Below are 20,519 nucleotides of genomic sequence, written 5' to 3'. Positions count from 1 at the left end.
TACCGCATCTGCTATACATGTAGGTAACAGTACTTCTCTCCCAAGACTCACATTGCGAGTACATCCCCACAGGAAATGTGGCTTTTTTTCCTGAAGATGCACAAAGTCTTGCTCATCAGTGCATCATTGTTTAATTCCTCTGTGGTACAAGCAAATATCCTGCCATTGACATATTTATCAATTAATAATTGAAGGTTTTCTACAAAGAAAGCTAAGAAGTTCTCAGATTTGCAACACAGAGGGCTCGATATAAATTTAATGTTATTTTCACCACTGAAACTTTGTACAATTAATGTAGTTTAAATCCCTATGAAAACAAAAAATAAGTTTATTTATACGGCTTTGCAATCCTCTATAAGCTTGAAGAAAGTCAATATATTCTTAATCTTATTTTTACAAAATATACTTTGATTTTTCAATAATTATAAGCTTACTATATGGTGCAATTCAGTATTAATGAAGCAATTTATTGTAAGATAGTTTATTTCATATCACAGGTCTTTTTTTCCAGAAGAAGCACATGGTTGAGATCATTTATTTAACATATGGGTAAATAAACATTCATTTTTCAAGTGGGGATCTGCTGTACAAAAGATTCCCTTAACATTGATTGTAAACTAACTTGTCTCACAGTCAGTGTAGGTAGTTGCTGGCTGAATTAATTAAGTTATTTAACGCAGAGGTCATCATTCTGTAACGTGTTACTGTAACTGCAGCTGACATGGGGATTTTTGGGGAGGGAGGTGTCACAAACATTTAGACCTCAGAAAACAGCTGTGTTTGCAACACTCATTATTGCAATTGAATCCTTTGCATGTATATTTACGCAATTTGGCTCTAAAAAGCTATGAAATAAGTCTATGTATTTCTCCAGCGAATTGTGTAGCATTAGCTTAATGTGTAGCACCATTAGTGCAAGGGGGATCAATATATATAGTTTGAAATGGAAGTTTATTAACAGTCAATAATTGTTTGACTGAGAAGAGTCCCCCACTCCTTATTCATTTGATAACCCAGTCTTCAGCAGTGCATCCCAGAAAATACATTACACCATATAGTAATATTAATGCTCACAGGCCATCAGGGATCCTAAGGTTTCAGATTTATGTAGATTTTCCTGTATACAGTTGTTTGTAGGAGTCATTGGTTCCATGTCTACAGTTGAAGTAGGCCTATAGTTAATTTTACGTTTCAGACTGTGCTACATAGCATAATGTAAATCTTCCATGCTGTTTGGGGCAATATACTGTGGGCTATGAAATTTGCAATGTTAAATCATGATTTTTTTTTATTAATAACAGACTCACTAGCATATAGACGCTTTTGCGTGAGCTGCAAACAGTGCCTAAAATATACGGTATGTCCTAAAATGCTTGATACACATATTATATACTCCGGACTTTGCAGAACTGGGTCGTGCGCCCCCTTGATATACAAACAGACGTCAGCCGACGCCGGAGTATAAAGCGGCCGCGTTAAGCTTTGTCTCCCAGCAAGCCGACTAGGAAATGCATGCAAGCCCTTCTGGTGTCCAGATTCTCTAAATAGCCGCATCGCAAGATGATCGGTCCACAAACAGCTCAGTCTGCAGCCGACCGGATCGTTTATTCGTGCGGTAACATTTTCTCGCTAGTAGAAAATAGGAAGATGGAATGTAGGAGGAACAACAGTGATTCTGTTAAGTCTGTTATCCGATGTAGGAGACTGATGTAGGGATACACGGGGATCGGGGAACTGTGGTGTGCAGGGGTTCGTGCCCGCGGATAACGTGGTGAGTGCCCGAATATTTACTTACAAACAAACTTGCTCATTTCCACCGTATCGTGGGGGTGTCTCGCGCTGGGAGGTACCGGTACGTGCAGACGGGCACGATGATGGTGGAACGTTTTTAAAAAATGTCCAGACAATGAGACGGCATTAACTTCGGCAGTCTCTATGTAGCAGTTAATTAAGCAGTTAATTGGGTAGTTTTGATATGGTTCAGGTCTGAGTATCATTGGATAGTACCGAAGCTTCACCTTCTTGGGGGAATGAGGTGTGTATCTGCCCCTGGACCATGTGCTGCTCCACTGCTCTACATGGTCAGTCACTTACACTTTTCATACATTTTCTGTTGGCTTGATTTAAGAGGGAAAAAAATCTGTTTATTTCCTTAAGTACGCGGTATGACTTTCTGAATACGATGGGTTCGAAGAAGGCAGGTTGCATATGGTTTGATGGAGCTGCATGATGTTGTCTCTTAAATTTATGTTGGGCAGTTTTTGGGGAGTATTTCCACGGTCTGGTTGGACTAAGTGTGGACCGCCCAAGACTGTTCTGTTACCACTTGTGTTGGTTCTTTTGGACTGAGGTGTTTTTGACTCGCACCGAAGTGTAAGAAAGCTGCGTGACTGCATAAAACTGTGTTTGATACCAGGTTCGACTAATTTAATTAAGTCAATATGCTTTTTAATTAAATCTACCATATGATGTACCAGATGATGACTATAAAAAGATTTCCACCATATACTGTAAGAAAGTAAATAATTAATCTTCATTCCATTGGGAGCTGTGCCAGTTCACACTCACAGGCTGCGGTTAAGATGCTAATTGCCACCCACTTTCTGCTAACACGTTTCTGTTATATCAGCTTAGCTTTTGAGATTTATTCAGTGAAACGTTTTTGAGTGGGGGGGGGAGGATGGGTGCATAACAAAGGCAAAGAATAAATCCCTCATTGTTGTGGTGGATTCTGCTTTATCTGCATTAATGATGATGATGATAATAATAATAATAATAATTGATGATGATGATGATGATGATTAAAATGCATAGCAGTATTTCAGCCTTTCAGCCAAGATTGTTGGTAATATTGTTTAGGAATTTGTCACTGACAATTTCCAGTTCCTCTCCTGTTACCCGAAGGTCCCTGTGACTTTCCGTTTTGCTTCTCTCATGACGTTCTTTCTCAATACCTTCCGGAATTCCTGCAGGGAAAATGGGGGAAGCAGCTTCGGCTAATAGGTTTTGGCTTTGTGATCAAGGGCTGCCTGAGAGGTACATCTGTTCACAAGAGACTTTCTAGTCCTCACTGAACTTAAAAGGTCAGGCACCCAAAAGGCGCAATTACCATAGCAGAGTACGCCATACCTGGACGATTTATATAGCATAACATTTGAACTTCAAGTAAGAGAATTCCTGGTAACTGACTGATGTTTTTGTAAGTAGTAATTGTATTTGCTCCAAGATGGAACCAGAGGGTGTTTTACATAAACACATCTGAAGTGAGACTCTGAAAGAGCATGCATGAAACCCCCAGCTGAACTCTACATTTAACTTGGAATAGATATTTGCTTCTTTTCTGATTCCATTTATCTGGACTTCTTGGTGAGGGAAGGAGACCTTGAGCAGGGAAACTAAAATAATTATCTGCATACCATTGATCCATGCAGGTCAGGGTCGTGGTTAGGGCATAGAACAGCGTAGGGCACCAGACGTCCAGTGTCATGGTTTCCCCCGTGAGGCTCACATTTTTTAGTCCATGTTGCCATCGCATGGGCTGAGGTTCATCGTCGCTGCCCCCTATGGTCAGCAAGTTCATGGATCCCACCTTTTTATTTTCCACTGATTTATTATTATTATTTTATTTATTTTTATTTTTTTTAATATCACCTATCTCACTGTTTTCCCTGTTAGGTTGATATGTATGGAAAGGGTACCCCCAGGATGCAGTGTGTGTGTGTGTGTGTGTGGTCTAAGTATACCATGTCATGGGGACATTTTTCCAGTCCCCATAAGGATATCCTCAATTTTATAAAAATCAAGATCAAAAACCTAAAAATGGTTATGGTTATGGCTGGCAAGGGGCTAAGGTCTTCATGTTGAGATTAGAGTTTTCCCCAAGGAAATTAATGGAGAGTCCCCACAAAGATATAATTACAAACCTGTGTGTGTGTGGGAGTGTGTGTGTGCCTGCGCGCTAAAATGCAGTTCTTCACTCATTAACTGCCTGTGACCCTAGAACAGTGTTGGCTCACCTTTGTAATTCTTGATGACATTAGAAGCTTGCTGTGACCTGTCAATGTCTATTTTGAATGAACACAATTTAATGAGTAGGGAGGAGCATCCAACAGAGCCTTCTTTTGACATCTCTTGCCTCTTCAGCATAGCAGAGCTTTGTAAATTTACCACTGAATTTGCTCACCCCTATTGTCGTACACAGCTGGTTTTAGAGGGATGGTGACGGTTGTAAACAGAGTGATTTACTTTTGGCTTTGAGCGCAAGTGGATGATTCACACGTTATGATGCTGCATATTGCTGTCACACCACTGTGGTGTATTTCTGTGTTGGGAGGCTGGAGGCTGCTTTCAGGCTCTGAACCTCAGGACACCGTCGATGGACTGATGCCTCTTTTCCATGCCTTCTGCCCTAGCTAGGCTCCAGTGAGACTACAGCTGCAGTTTGAGTTCCACTAGTGATAAGGCCGTGGTACCTCCTCCAGCGTGAACCAGAGCTGTGGGAATTTATTTATTTGTGATTTATTTATTTATTTAAACTACTTATGTTGCACTGTCCTGGTATATTTGTTAGTCAGTCAAGACCAGAGCAGTAGAGTATAGTGCTTCCTGAACATCGGCCTTTATCGAGCCAGATTATCACTCCAAATTGTGAAGTGCTGAAAAGAAACACACTGATACCACAGAACCATATTTTCTGTTTGTCTTCAGGCAGGACGTTCGGGGCTGAGAGTTCAGTTATAAAACTGGTTGCCCTTTTGGGGCTTCTGTCTCGCCTCATAGTTCCAAGTTTGAGAAGTTGTAGCAGAAGCGACAGACAAAAGCGGTCCGTTGTGTTTATCGAGAATCCATCCGCAATCCAATCAAAGCCGAGTCACTGGTGGCAGGTGACCCAGGAACCTTAGAAGGGAAAGGTTAGGCAGTGGGGAGAGAGATGGATTTACAGGACAAAAGCGAGACGTAGGGATGGAACGTGAGCCGGGAACCGGTTCAGGACTGAATGCTTCGGATGGGGCAGCCGTCTGTGAAGTGCAGGCTCACACAACATGACGGTGGTGGGAAAGTGGGCAGGAGCATCGAAAGGTTCCTGGATTTATCTGCTATGTCAGAAGATCCATTAGTGTTGGCTCTGTGAGCTCGCTCAGCGTCTGACCTCGTGTCCTTCGTTAAAATGTCAAGCTGTTACGGGAAACGTGGAAGGCTTGATGTGATGTGAGCTTCAGATAGTCGCGGTTTATTTTCCGCCCTGCAGGTCTGCTTACAGTGTAAGTATATTATTGTGTTTTTCATAATCTTACAGTTTGTGTTTTGCATTATGAAATCGGCAGTCATATTTTTAACAGGTAAATTAATATTACATGTATGGCTATAGTTTGTACCTCTGTTGTCCATAACTTTCTGGTATGTATTATGATTGTAAGCCGGGCTGTAATGAGTAATTAATCTGAAGTTTCGGATCTATAGTGCTTTACCAGAAGAACTGTAATTGTATAATTTTGTATTGGAGCACCTGTGTCTGTCATGCTCACTGCTGTGGAAATAGACATCCGGTCTCAAAGCCTTGCAAAATCGAAAATATCTTAGGTGATAATTACACAAACTCCACAAAAACAAAAGAGAAGCTCTTTTGGTGCCTGCATCACAGCAGCCTTTTGGTGCTCATTACTATTTCTGCTGTGCTTTTACTCTAACTCTAAGCCAGAGTTATTATCAGAATATTCAGTAGGAGAACTTGTAAAAACAGGTAAGGTTACTGCGGTTCATTCTCATGTGTTTAAATTTCTGAAATGTAAAGATCCTTGTCTTTTACTGACATTAAGCCTTTGTTCAACATGCTCCCTGGTGCTTGTGTGACCTACAGTTGCCCCTTCTTGGGGTGGTCGGGTGCACTTTTAATATTGATTCTCTTGACAAGCCGAGTTATAGTGAATCTATTATAACCAGGGCTCTTGTGGACCCAAGGCATATATGCAGTCGCTGAATTATGGGAACCTGCCTCAAAATTGTTTCCCTTTTGAGTTGCTGACTGTTACTGGCAGCTCACCAATTACTGCTGCAGTTTTTTCGTCTGTGCAAGCTTTTTTCGTTTGTACTGCTAAGTATTGGATGTACTGGCTTTCCTAATAGAACTTCATAGTTATGTTTTTGCAGTATCTTGGATTGGGAGAGTGTAAGAGAGAGCTGTGGCATTTTAAATATCTGGAAAAACAAACAAACAAAACTGAATTGCTTCAATTAGAAGAGTTAAGCTCCTCTAAGTTATTTTTGGGATGGTGTGCAGGAAAGGTTAAACGTATCGATTTTTACAGTCGTTCAAATAGAATGCCCTTAAATTCAGATGTATGGGAGATCCACCCACAGACCAAATTACCTTTCCTCATACTCGGGTAATAAATCCATTTTATTGAGGGTAGGTTACATAGCTTGAAGATTAATCCAAAAAGACGGGGTGATATTACTGAAACTCACACTCTAATGTCTTGCCAAAACCAGCGAAAACATATAGCCTGCAGGAGGCAGGTCTCATGTGACTGAAAGGTGCAGTCATCTTGAAGTAGTTTTATTTTGAGTTTAGGCTTGCATGTTCAGACAGCTGGCGCTCTAACCCAGTGTTTGCTAATCCGGTCCTCAGGAGACTCCCAGCCAGTCCAGGTTTTTGCTCCCTCCCAGCTCCCAGGCTGTGGACTGTCTGGGAGGGAGCAAAAACCTGGACTGACTGGCAGTCTCCGAGGACTGGGTTGGGGAAACACTGCTCTAAGCAATAAAATACTTCAGGTGCTCCAGCTCCTCCCATTGGTCTGTTCTTTGGAGAGGGTCATCAATGCATGGCCTTCTGTCCCTGAGACTTCGGCACTGTGACATATTTATGGCGTCTTTAAATGGTGTAACTGGAGATCTTAAGGGAGCTTCACAGCTGCCCGCAGGCACTGTTCCACTAGATGATGGAGAAGTGCGGCTTGAGTTCTTCTTGCTTATCGATGAATGTCAGACCTGGGGAAAGGGAGATTTCACACAAATTAGGTATTTTTCTGTGTCACATACCCAACCACACATCTCTCATTCAATAGAAACCTTATTAAAAGAGAACTAGGAGGGCATCCAGAGGTCTTAATGATCAGCACAAAGAGCACATTGTTGTAATTCATGCTCACCTGATGAGATCTAAAACGATAGCGTGAATAAAAGACCTCGTTGCTGTACTTAGAATACAGCAGGGGGTGGCGATTAGCGGTTTTTCCTGTTTAAATAAGGTTGCGCGGTGGTATGGTAACGGTGCGTGCACTGTTACCTCGTTATGGAGAAGCAAGGTGGATAAGCGGGTTTGATTTTTAATGTTCAGCAGTAGACCTTGTGGGTAAGATCCTATTGTTGGGCTAGACTGCTGACTTACTCTCCCTGGGGGCTATGGGGCTGTTAGTGGACCCCCCAGCACTTTTTCTTTCCCCTAAATGTGTTACTTTGCTTCATGAAAACTGTAGCTGAAGGGTGCAAAAAAACGAAGCGTCTCTTCTTCACCTCTCAACTTGGCATGGGCGTTGCGTTACGATGAGGATGGAGACTTCTGAAATTCAGAATGGGAGAAAGATTTTGGGGTAACAGCACGGCTTTTCCTTGCTGTTAATTTGTAATGGCTCAGTATTAGTCTGTTTATTTAGTTTCATAGATTTGTTTATGAAGTGAATTAGCATCTTTAAATACAAAGCTGATGGGGAATGTTTTGAGTGGAGGCTGTGATCAGAAATGCATTCTACTGGTTTGGCAGTATTGTGTGTCTGTGTGCACTATTTTTTAGTGTGGATTACTTGCATTGTGCTTTCAAGCTAAAAATCAATGTCATTTACAATGTGCACTTTATTGCATAATGAAATGGGAATTGCTGTGTACAATCAGTCAGTTATCATAATATCATACTTAAACATGTGTTTTGACCAACGACAAATAGTGCATTGATTGTTGGATTTAACAGCGAGAATGAAAGAAAAGGCTTTATTTACCTGTTAGATTTTAATTTAATTCGATTTGAATAATAAATTTGTTACAAATTAAGAAGCTTGATGTGAAATTGCTGTAGCCAGTTATATATCTTCCATAACTGCGTATAGGTCACGGTGCACCTGGTACATTGTTAATATAATAGGCAAAGAAAAAGAAAATTCCAGAAGAAATTTAATAGAAATAACTTCCAATAAAAAAAAAAAATGAAGCACGTAGCTGAAAAATATTTCATTTAACCTCTAGCATAACTTTTTTTTTTTTTTTTTTTTTTTCCCTCCACAAGCTTCTGAAAAAGTTCTTTGGCCTAGTGAGATTTGAAGAGATGGAAACAGACTTGTGGAGTCTCGTACATTATGGTTCTGTAGTTCAAAGAATAACTATAACATGTGAGTCGGAGATAAGGAACACAGAGAGCAGTGCAGTTTGAAGATTAGTGCGCTGATGCATCTAGTACCGGGTGTGACGGTGCCAAGAGCCTTTCGGCCCCCTGAGACCCTCGAGTAGAAAGGCCTTTCCAGGACACGGCGGCTCAGAGGTTGATTTTCAGAGTTTGGTTTCTTGATACTCAATAATTACATGTGTCAGTTAAATACTGACAAGCTGTGCATTTTAATTACACACATGTGTAAAATATCTGTGACAAACCGAGGCAGCTGATGCTGTAAAGGTTGTTCTGGTCAGTGGTCCAAAAACACAATAAGTTCTTGTACATAGTAGCTGATCTTTATTCTTCTTTATTCTTTATTCATTGAACTGATCCAGTTGTCGCCCAAAATCACACTGATTTATTTATTTATTTTCCAGACATTTTTCATGGGGGTGGACAAGTGTAATCAAAGTAATTTTTGTCTCCGATGTATCGTACAGTTACGGCTTCACCTCAATCCTTCTTACACCGCGATCAAAAGATGTTCGTGTGGTGGCTGAAACCGTCACAGTAAAACCGGTGATGAGTTAAGGCTACTGCTACTGTATATGACTGCTTGACATAAATGAAATACAGAAGCCAGGCTTATAAGTCTAACACCTCATCGAACATGGCTCTGATATCTGACAGTTTCTGTATCTTCCTTGTCAGAGGTCAGGGACTGTAGTCCGTGGGGTGCTAAGGACATTCGTGTGAGGGTTAGAGCACAGTTGGAAAGGAATGTTTGCCTGTGGTTATTAAAGTTGCGAAATTGAAATGAGACTATTTGCCATTCGTACAGATACGTTGAAATGCATAGAAATGCATGTTTTTGCATATCCCTTCCTGATGTCCTTATTACTCTGCATACGTACGACATTCACACAGAGGTGAGAGTGACTTTTCTGAGGTCAGAGAAGCAGGTCAGCCTTGCATCCAGAGCCCCTTTTCAGGCGGTAGGAGCCGTGATCAAGGCTCCTCTTCCACACATGGGATCTGACCCAGCATGGGACTGTGCCATATAATGGCCTCAGCATTTGACAGATCTTCATTGAGAACCTCGTTATATAACCATATATATATATATATATATGCTTGTACCTTACTGTGAATGCTTAGGCTGTGAAATAACTGCAGAAACATGCAGGCCGAATGTATGACCTTTCATAGTCATTCTTGCATCGAGGTAACATTGTGGCTTTTTTGAAAATGAGTGTAATTTCTTCACATCGGCCGGCACTGCATTACATATCCAGACTGCTCCCTAAACTTGTGACCAGGCGTGCATAAATGCCAGATGTTTCAGGCTATGAACTGGCACGTCGTGACTATTCTCAAAGGGATTAGAAAGTCATTCTCTACAAAGTCTAATTTGTTGTTCTTAATCTACGGGGTCAATAGTCAATTCAGAATTAGAGGCTACAAATATTACATCTCATCACTCCCACTCCTTCTTCACCCATAAGCAATTAATATTTAATTTGGATTGTAAATTGGTTCACTGGAAACCACTACAGTGATGGCTAGTTTCTGTCTCCATAATAAATAAACTGCACACATTTTTGAGTTGTAGCATAACAGTAACATTTTTGTGCCAGTCAGTGAATGACCAGTGTGCAGTAATGGGAGGTCCAGCCCGTGTTAAAACCTCAAAATGCTTGCAGATCTTGTGTTTGTAACCTGCAATTGTTTGCTTGTATGTATGTATGTATGTATGTATTAGTAAAACAATAAGGAACCAAAAATTGGTTTCTTTCAAACAAAAAATAGGGTAGTATTAGTTCTGATGACTAGACTGTTTTGTAATATTGAATATGCTGTAAGGTTCGGCCTGCTTTTCAGTTTAAAAGTTAATAGTATTTTTCAGCACAGTGGTTGTTTGGTTTGTGTTTTTTTTTCCATTTTTTTTATCTGAAGAAGACATATAGCCTGAAAGCCACCTCAGGGTAACAGTGAGCCCGAGGAGGAATTTCAGATGGTGGTCTGAGTCTCACAACCCTGGTTTCTCCCACAGAAGAGACTTCATTTGGACTGAGGCCCGTAGCCGGCGGGATGAAGAAGCAGGATGTGTTTTGGTGGGTACTCGAGTTGTGGGTTAAAATGTGCATAAAAGCAGCTACGGGGTAAGAGGAACAAAAACAAATAATAACCACTTAGTGGGAGTGGTGAGAGGCTGGTGAAGGGCCTGGCTGTTCCCCTGCCTTCTTTATCCTGACTGCAGCTTGGTTCTTCGTCTTCCCACTTAGGTTATGGGGGGGGGATAAGCTAGTGCATCAGTGCTTCCTAACTGTCTGCTTTCGATAAATCATACTGCCAGAGTCAACCGTGGGTCAAGCTTGTAGAGGCAGGCTGCCTGCAGCCCTGTGTCCGCCGGGGTGTTAGCCCTCCGAAGGGTTCCACCGCTTTAGAAACCGAGCGGACCGTGAAAGCGGCCTTGGTGCCACGAGAAAGCCCACAGACTGCCTGACCATGCTGTCGGGGGCAGAGGCTACGCTAAGGCTCTTACATCATAGCTGAAAGGTGTATCCTTCATTCATTTTCCAACTCCGTTATCTAGTGGAGTTGGTTCACCAAGGGAAGGAGAACCTACGTTAGATTCTTCTGGCTGCCTGCTATAAAGCACTTTCACCTCCAGCCAGAGTTTTTAAAAGGGTTTGAGGTTTCAGTACCTTTAAGGATTTAAACTGCGTGCCTTTTTGTGCACTCCTATTGTGTCCGTAACACTTAAATCTAAATTACAACCACTAATTGGAGTCATTTGTTCACTCAGTCCATTTGTGGGACTCCGATCAATGACTCTTTCTAATTGTTTTCCCTATGATGCTCATTGCCGCGATGGGGTCCACTAATCAAGGGGGTTGAACCTTATTCTTGTTGGCTTCCGTATCGTTTACTGGGCTGAATACAAATACCAGCCACAGGGTGTTGTTAGGCAGGGGTGTGTTTGCTGCTTCTGCGGCCCCATTCAATAAGTCACTCCAGGGCCCCCTGCCCCCCCCTCAGATGATTCATCAATGAAATAAATAACTAGCAGATAGTTGTAATATTGTAGGTAGCTGATTAATTAGCAGGCAGTGTGGCTTCAGCATCTTCTAAACAAGAAATGTTTACTATTTAGTGCAGTGAGTGTTTCAGAAACATTTCAGGGGGCTCATGTAAATGCTTGATGTGAGTGGTGGTAAACGTGGCCGCTGGCATTATTGTGGTGTGACATTAGAAGGGTGAGGTTGGGAACAGGGCTGGACTGGGATTAAATATCGGCGCTGGACTTTGTGGTCCCTCACGATGGTTTTTGATGAGCAGTGGGGGGGGGGACATGATTAATTTTTGCTGAGTGGGGGGGGGCTCCCTTGATATATTTTACTGGCCCACAAAGCCATCAGCCCCCTAGAAAAAGGCCTGATATGGCAGATGGCCAGCCCAGACCTGTCGGGGAATGTGACAGCCTGAGAGCAGCGGCATGACAGACATGTCCGCCTCGCTGTAGTAATTACGCTTGACCTCCCTGCATTTCCTCCCTTCCCATTTTAAGATGAAAAGTCAAGAGTTTTTATTTATTATTTTTCCATTCCCCTCTGACGGTTTAGCACGAGAGGCGAGTATCTTTACTCGTCTTTACCCGCTGTCTGAATGATCTTCACGTGCGCCGCTGTGCCAGCCTCACCGCGAGAGCCGTCTCCACATGCCCTCACCTTTCTCCTCGCCTGTTACCAGTAGGTGGCCCTGAATGACAGTGCTCACGCTGTGCTAGCGCCGTGCTGCTGAATGTAGCCGGTTTGACCTGAGTTTTTAATTTTTCCTGATTATTTTACTCAAATAAGTAAGACTCAATAACAGGTTCCCTCACTGTTATTTGCCCCGGTGCAGTGGGCCTTTGCAGTGCAAAACTTGTAGATCAGTGGTTCCCAACCTTTTTTGGCCTGTGACCCCATTTTGACATCACAAATTTCTAGCGACCCCATAGACATTTTTTTTCCTAGAATTAGATTTTGATCATGTTTGTTATACAGTGTTGCAAATACAGAGTAGCCAGATTAGTGCACAAAGTCACATTTTATTTTCCCTGATCACATGCACAATTAGGCGAGCTTGTCTTTACAAGGCTGAAGGTGATTGCGATCATTTTATTTGAACTCATATTTAACTTATTAATATTTATGAACGTAAAAGAATACAGTTGTTTAAGATTGTATGTGGTGTTTTAATCATAATTAAAAAAAAAAAAAAAATTATCAGTAATTTATCAGGGGACCCCATTTGAATTCCAGGCGACCCCCAAGGTTGAAAAACACAGTTGTAGATCATATCTACTCTACTACCAGTAAAGGTTACTCCCTTTTTACCGTTTTCTATCATTTTGTGGTTGCTGCTGCAGTATTGTGATTTTTCTTTGTAGTCTCACACCTCTGGGGTTGTGGGTTGAGTTCCCTCCCGCGTCTCTGTGGGTGTCGAGTTTGCATATTCCCCCTCTGTTAGTGTGGGTTTCTTCCAGGTGCTCTGGTTTCTTGCAGTTGGGTATCTCGAGCTTACCCATGGTGTGTGACTGTGTAGCTTGTGATGGTCTGGCATCCTGTCTAGGGTGCAGGGGCCTCATGCTCTGTGCTGCTTGGCATGGGATCCAGGACCAGCACAGATCTATAATGGATAAGCAGTAAAGGATGACGTAAGGTTGGGTGGGTATTATTTTGCAGGCTAATAGTTGGTAGCAGATTTCCTGAACTTCATGATGTTTCCAGGACTCGTGCATGACGGCCGTTTGCGTTGCGTTTTGCAGCCTCTCACTATAAATCATCTCTCTCGTGCATTTCAAGGCCACCAAAGCTCCATTTACTCCTGCCATGTACAAATGTCGCCCTCACACCTTTGACTTCTTATTAAAACGTGATTTGGCACCTCGTGACACTGACATGACAACTTCATAAATGCAAAGTAACACTTATCACCAATAGCCGTGGTGAGATTCTCCTAGGGCTGTCAGGTAGCATAGTGTGGAGCTTGGCCCAAATAACAAGGCAAAATGGCATTGAACTACACTGTAACTCCTGACCTAATGCAATGTGATGAATGTTTTGAGCTCAACGTGTCTGATGGATTCTTTCAACTGTGAATATTAAAGTAAGACCTCATTAGTTCACTAGAGCATAATCTGTTTCCTTATATTAACCTCTCGGTTTGATTTAAAACTGCAGTGTTTTTATAAAAATCTACAGGTTACACAACTGTATGCTAGCCTACTGTTTTACATCTTGTTTGGGCATATCACAGAGCAGTTTATGTATGTATGTGTGTAAGTTTGGTCCAGGTATCTCTTACCCTGTGGGGACCAAATGTCCCCACAACTTCATGAATGTCTTTTTTTTTCATGTTATGTGGAAAGGAAAACTCAGTTTTCTGAATTGTGTGATATATATATATGCATATAAGCACAGCTTATACAGATTTTGTGTATTTTGTGATTATTATAAGTGTTTCTTTTTAACCATTTCTTGCATCTCCTATGGTCCTTTGCAGTTGACAGGATGTTGCAGCTGGCCAGCATGGTATTGAATCCCACCTGAACACCGTCTGGTTCTCACCCTTGCCTTCCCACAATGCCATGCCCTTGCCGCAGGAGGCTGAAGCTCGTGTTCGCATCTCTGACGTTTATGGTCCTCCTGACATGGCTTTACATCTCCATGGGCAACTTGGAGAGTGAGTATCACAATGGCTGTTTTTTTTTAATCACTAATTGAGAACTGGTTAGTCTGGTGCTGTGCCCGTTACCGAATTACCCGTCATTTCTTTGCCAGTCACCTTGGCGCTTAGCAGGAAAACCCCGGGGTGATTATTAAACCACCTCCATAAGCGCAACAGGGGTTTTCTGCGCAAAGGTAATGCGGTAATGACTTGCTAATCTCTGGTTTGTCATGTGTCAGCTTTAAATAAGGGGTTTATATCGTACTGATGTTCAGATACCTCCCTGACAGTACTAACCCGTACTATTAGATGTAGGAAAAACAGGAAACCGCGCATTAAAATCTGAGAAAAGGCAGGACTGGATTTGGAAATATTGATGGGTGAAAGTTTTGCCGTGCATTTTTTTTCCCTTTTGACAGACCCAGGAGCCTGGGAAATTTAACCTCTTTTACTGTTTAACAGCACGCAATTTGAGCTTCAGGCAGTGTATCTCCTGCTCTCAATCTAAATAAAGGCTTTCACTTGGCACAAATAGCATCTCAAATGGAAGCTTGATTAGAGTAGGAGTGAAATGTAACTACTCCTCGTCTTTTTCCCTATCAGCAATGCATCATAAATATTGTAAATTGAAATATATATTAGGTATGTCACTTGCAGTACAGCCTTTAAAGTGTCGGTTGAAATTTCATTGTATATTGTATTTTCAAAGTGTAGAAAATAGTAGGTTGTAAAAAATGTAAATAAATAATCGTGTTTTCATAAAAATTGTAAATGATGTGCAAATAGAGTATGACGCTAATGGGAAAGTATTTTTGCATATAGAAACTCCCAAGGAAGAATAAAATAACCTGGGGACGGCTTATGTGAAGGTGAAAGAATCTGTATCCAGGTGCAAATTCTCACCAGATGGGGGACCTGGGGTGTGAGAGTATTTTGTTTGTGTTTTAGGTTTGTTAACAACATACTCATTTATTCATCTTGTTCATTTTGCTTATTATATAACTTCTGTGGCAGAAACAAGGTTTATAATGAGACTTCTTTTCATTGTGTATCAACTTGGGATTTTTTTTTGTACTATAAGAATTACAACACGTAAACAAAATGCCCTGGATCCTGTTTAGACTCATTTAAAATACATATAATGACAGGAAAAAAATGTTCTCATTTGTCTTGTGTTTGCCCCATATTTTGAGGTTAAGGGAGATTACGAAGGGGGGGGGGGGGGGGGGGGGGGTCCATTTTCTCGCTCAAAGAAAATAGCATTTTGTGTATAGCTTTTTTATTCTCAAGGTTAAAACGCATTCACTTACAAAAAAATGCAAAATGGAGCAATCCTTTTTAACGCATTAAGGAATCAGCAGTTGCGTAATAAAGGGCATGTCCGTAATTCATCATTGCTTGTTAGTCCTTCTTATACCTTAAAATTAACTAAATTTTTCAGTATAGTGGTTCAGATGCTAAGCATGATGGGAAAACTTTCACTGTGAAATATGTTGACGTACGGTAGGCTGGATGGTGTACTAAAGCCTCTCTGGACCTCTGGATCTTTTGAAGGCTAAAATAAAATACCTAGCTGACCTTTCGCTTCGCCTCAGAGCTACGTTAGCCGTGCTACATCACGCTTAAGGGAAAGCGTTAAGCTGGGAATGACGGCGTCCGTCTCTTTCACAGACGGACATTCTTTGATGTTCTCCCCTTGTGTCGTCGACCAATCGGAGCTGCGGTACTTGGAGCGGGAAGACCTGGAGTCACGTGTGCGGGAGGTGGAGAGGGAGAACCGCAGGCTGCGCCTCCAGCTAAACCAGTCGCAAAGGAGGGAGCTACTGGTGCCGGAGGGGAATTACAGCAGTCACCACTGGGTGGCAGTGGTAGACACGGGGCCACTGGACAGCGAGAACACGACGGACAAGCAAGGCAACCGGAGCAACTGTGCCCAAGAACCCTTGGTGGAGAGGTGTGAGGTGAGGTGCTGATGGTCTCCCTGCTCCTCCAGAAGACTGGGGTTCTGCTTACTGCTCATAGAGCACCTTGTCACATTTGCTGTACGGCAGCACAGTCCTTGGGGGCCCTCGGACAGTCCACATTTTTGCCCCCTCCCTGCTCTCATAACGCCTGTACCAGGTATTTGGTGTTCTTGATTGGCTGGGAGCTGGGAGGGAGCAAAAATGTGTATAATCTGGCAGTCCCCATGGACTGGGTTGAGAAACGCATGTATACTGGATTGATAATTAACAATTGGTTGCTTTTAAAAATCGGATCCTGCCATTTGGGTAAAGCCATGCATAATATACTAATGGGCTTAAAAATGTTGGGTCTTCTTTATCTGATTATGTTATATGGACATGCTGTTTATATTATGGACAGAATAAGTTTTCTTGAACTTTCTCCAATAAGAACGAGCCTCTGCATCAGGGTCAACGATAATGGCTTTTTTCCACAAACTACATGATATTATTTACCCAAGTTTACGCACACGCACACACTGTGGAGACCTTGTACCTTAAACAATTTTCCCCAGGGATACATAAAGCATGATCTTGTTGGTATCTGTCCTTCTCAAATACATAAAACAAAGTAATATCAGTCCTCTTAATGCTGGAATGTTTTACTGTGAATGAGCTGACCAGCTTGGTCAGTGATCCCTGTCCTTGGCTGTAGAATACTGCAGTTTCCAGGTTTTTTCAGTCTCTTCGCCGCCCCCCCCCGCTCCAGCTTATCCATGTCGCATGCGTGTGTGCTGGTCACAACGCCAGCAGAGACGTCGTCACCCTGGTCAAGTCCATCCTGTTCCACAGGTGAGAGCAGACGCCTGCCTTGGTTCGTGCCGGAGCCTCCCGCTCTCAGCCCTTGCCCTGCAATGTTCCTAATCTGCCTGTTGACAAAGCGAGCAGATGTTTACCAAATCCCACTGCTTTCTGCTGGTCCTTTAGGGCCTGCGCTTTTGTTGTTTTTCTCCTGGCATTGCCGATAATCGTGACCCAGCCCCTGCCTCATCTTCCTGTTCCTTGTGGCATGCTACAGCTCCGTCTCTTGTAGACAGGGTGGTATCGCAGCTGTTGCTAGGTGCCGTGTGATAGGGCGTTGGCTGGACACTGGTTGGTATGCCAGACCTCCTCTCTGGCGCTTAGTATGCTGCCCTTTCCTGTTTCTAGGGCCCATAGTCTCTGGGCAGGTCAAATAAACATGCAGGGCCTGCTTGCTTATTCCTGGGATGTCTGCTTTTCACACTGGGCTTAAAACCATCACATTTATGCTGACAAAGTGTACACTGCGTTTCCTATTTGTAAATAAATGATCCATTTTTTTTCCCCCCTCAACTTGAGTCACGTTGTTTGGAGTGACTAACCTGGCATCTGTCATGCTGATGACCTCATCCATCCTGTTCCACACAGGAGGAATCCCCTCCACTTTCACTTCATCACGGACGCGGTCGCCCACCAGATTCTCAGCTCCCTCTTTGCGTCCTGGATGGTGCCGTCCGTGCTGGTCAGCTTCTACGACGCAGATGATCTGAAGGTAACCATGATCCCCTTCTTAGCCACTTCCTCCTCCTGATAAGCCAGTGCATCTCCTGTCACTGACATGCCCCATGGGAATTAAACCCTGGATCGGAGGTGGAGATAAGCTTAGATACTTGGTTATTATATATATCCATTATTATCCATTATTTCTGAGATGGCTAGTTTTGTGTAACCTAGAAAACCAAAGTTAGGATGAAGGGAAAGGCGGTCTGGGGGGGGGGTGGGGGGGCGGCCTGGGAGGGGCCACTCTGCTTGTAATCGGAAGGTCACCAATTTGAATTACAAGCAGGGTAGTTCTATGCCATTAGGCCCTTGAGCAAGGTCCTTAACCTCTACTGAAAAATGCTCCAGGGCCACCAGATGAATGACTGACACTCTGCTCTGACCCCAAGCCTCTCTCTCCCTGGTGTATGGTCCTGCGTTCCACTATTTATTTCTGAGTCGGAACTCATGATGAAAACGTCACTTCCCATTGGAAACACGCCTCTTTTATGACGTTGATGTCGGACAGAATTTTCTTGTCCGAGTTTCCCCTGCGATGTCATTTCAACATGACGGCTTACACAGTCAACAGTAATTCTGTTTTATAAATACTGAAAAATGTTTATTTTGTTAAATGTATTAATAGTTATAAATGTAATTGCACGTGGTCGATTTAGAGAGTGCCATATCATGACCGTAAACAGTATCCTATCATGCAATATCAGATTTTTACCAGACTTCTTAGTGTCTTTTGTTTGTTTGTAGTTTGTTTGCCTCTCGAAAAAAGAATATTGCTATGAATGTACTAAAGTATTTTAGCTTTTAATGTGGTTTGACTAGTTCGTGTTTCTTGTTTGTATGTCTATCGGAAAAAAGAATCTCACTCCAAATCTGCTAAAATATTTAGCAACAACACACAGCAGCGTGTTCATGGAGGCAGCCATGTTTGTTCCGAGATGTGGCAGCTCGAACGAAAGCTTGTCGGACGTGATGTCACTCATCTCGGAATTTATGTGTGTCTCAAAGGAGAGCATGATGGCATATGCAGTCCAATAAGCAGTCCAATGTACCTGTATTCACACTTGCACAAATAGTGTCTTTAGAAAGGTTTATGCATGGGGCATACATAAGATGTGAGATAAAAGGAATGGGAAGAACTGAAGAGCCAACGGAGAGGGTGCCTTCTCAGATGGATGGGCAACATCTGGTGTTGAACTAATAAAGCGCTTAAGCCTTAAATATTGTGCCTCATCATCCCTGCCTCTGAAGAGCCGGGATTAAACCACAGAGTATCGCAAAAGGAAAAAAAAAGATCCAAAGCTATCGAAGCTCACTTGTGTAATAGCTGGACAGGAACGGGATCACAGTGCAGGAGCTTCAAGGTTATTTCCAGAGTCCACAGACAGACAAAAGGTCAAAAACAGGTAGAGACAAACACCGGCAAACGAATCCAAATTGTGATCCAAAGACGTAATCCGAAAACAGGCAAAGGTCAATGGCAGGAATTCAGGGCAAGTAACAGGATCCGCTAGGCAAAGGAGAAGACGACCAGGAGAGTAAGCAGGGTTCCTGCCCAAGAAGTTGATCATGGAACAAACACTCGCTATTCTGTGAGATTCAGTACTGCACAAGGAAAGCACTGAAACCAGGTGCTTTTAATATGAGCCTAATTGATCGAGTTGATGAATTAAACATGTATCTAGCATTGAGGGAAGGCGGGTTATTGGTTGCCTGTGATGTTGCATCATTATGTTGTACCTTTCATTTGCCATTAATGATATGATGTTTGTAAGTCTCTTCCAAGGCTGCCATGTAGAACATTAACTTGCCGTTGCCGGTGATGTGAAGATCTTATCCGAGCGTTTGTTTTTTTTTTTTTTGCCCTCTGCTGTGTCAGAAGGCGTGTTGTGCTCCTGAACGATCCTGTTTTCTGATGTAATTGAGCTGAAATGCACTTGCTAGGCGTTCAAGGCTCTCAGCTCTGCTTTTCTTACTGTGATGTTTTAGTCAGAGGTGGCCTGGATCCCCAACAAGCACTACTCGGGGATTTACGGATTGATGAAGCTCACCCTGACCAAAGCGCTGCCCCCTGACCTCACCAAGGTCATCGTCCTGGACACGGACATCACCTTCGCCACCGACATGGCCGAGCTGTGGGCCATCTTCCGGAAGTTCACCGGTGTGGGACGTCGGATTGCCGCGAGGTAACGCAGGGAGGGGTCTCGGGTCCGAGAGCCTCACGCCGTAATGCCGTGTTCCTCTTTCAGACAAACAGGCGATCGGACTGGTGGAGAATCAGAGTGACTGGTATCTGGGAAACCTCTGGAAGAACCATAAGCCTTGGCCTGCCCTTGGACGTGGATTCAACACTGGTTTGCTTCCTTTTCTTTTCAAAAACTTTGTAGTTTTATTAAGGTCATTAATCACTGGGAAATTTTCATCGATACTATTAAATTTATTTTGTACTGGGCGGAGTGTGTGTGAGTGGTCACAGCCAAAGTGACCTCTTGTTAAATCTTTTGAATTTAAATGAACGATTAGTGACGCGTGTCTGAGGTTGTGTGGTCTGCCCTGATCACAGGGGTCATCCTACTGCTTCTGGACCGGCTCCGCAGGATTGGCTGGGAGCAGATGTGGCGGCTGACTGCGGAGAGGGAGCTTATGAGCATGCTCTCCACGTCGCTGGCCGACCAGGTCAGTTCCGGCGCTGCGCCACTGGGGGTCACTGTTCGTCAGCAGTCATCCATCTCGTTAATGAAGTAGTTGACAACGCTGTTTTCAAATGTCAGATGAAACAATACAGACTGCTTCTTTCGCAGTAATGCATAATGGATCATTGTGTATAGTTAGACTTCCTGGCCAAGGTATTGTGGAACTGCCTTGTGGACTGAATTCAGCCCCCTTGAGCAAGTAACTGTTTTTATTAATATTCTGCAGCCCCT

The 20,519-nt window shown here is 43.0% G+C and overlaps 1 protein-coding gene across 10 annotated transcripts in view; it reads left to right on the top strand.

Moving 5' to 3' along the window:
• The first annotated feature begins 1,480 nt into the window (after positions 1-1,480).
• LOC111851852 (xylosyl- and glucuronyltransferase LARGE2s) overlaps positions 1,481-20,519 on the top strand; it is a 29,757-nt gene continuing 10,718 nt past the window's right edge. The window contains exons 1-9 of one of the 10 annotated variants that reach the window (XM_023827131.2): positions 1,482-1,771; positions 10,413-10,473; positions 13,910-14,089; positions 15,746-16,035; positions 16,787-16,869; positions 17,467-17,590; positions 19,585-19,756; positions 19,845-19,949; positions 20,159-20,271. In XM_023827131.2, coding sequence (XP_023682899.2) covers positions 13,990-14,089; positions 15,746-16,035; positions 16,787-16,869; positions 17,467-17,590; positions 19,585-19,756; positions 19,845-19,949; positions 20,159-20,271 — 987 coding nt within the window. In that variant the 5' untranslated portion in view covers positions 1,482-1,771; positions 10,413-10,473; positions 13,910-13,989. Of the gene's footprint in view, positions 1,772-4,139; positions 5,262-5,721; positions 5,741-10,412; positions 10,474-11,978; positions 12,112-13,909; positions 14,090-15,745; positions 16,036-16,786; positions 16,870-17,466; positions 17,591-19,584; positions 19,757-19,844; positions 19,950-20,158; positions 20,272-20,519 lie in introns of those variants that run through there. The other 9 variants (XM_072698547.1, XM_072698545.1, XM_023827132.2 and 6 more) reach the window with 9 other exon arrangements.

The sequence above is a fragment of the Paramormyrops kingsleyae genome, chromosome 13, assembly GCF_048594095.1.
Source record: "Paramormyrops kingsleyae isolate MSU_618 chromosome 13, PKINGS_0.4, whole genome shotgun sequence".
Lineage (NCBI taxonomy): Eukaryota > Metazoa > Chordata > Actinopteri > Osteoglossiformes > Mormyridae > Paramormyrops > Paramormyrops kingsleyae.
The sequence above is the reverse complement of the archived record's forward strand: the minus strand, read 5'-3'. Positions and strand labels throughout refer to the sequence as shown.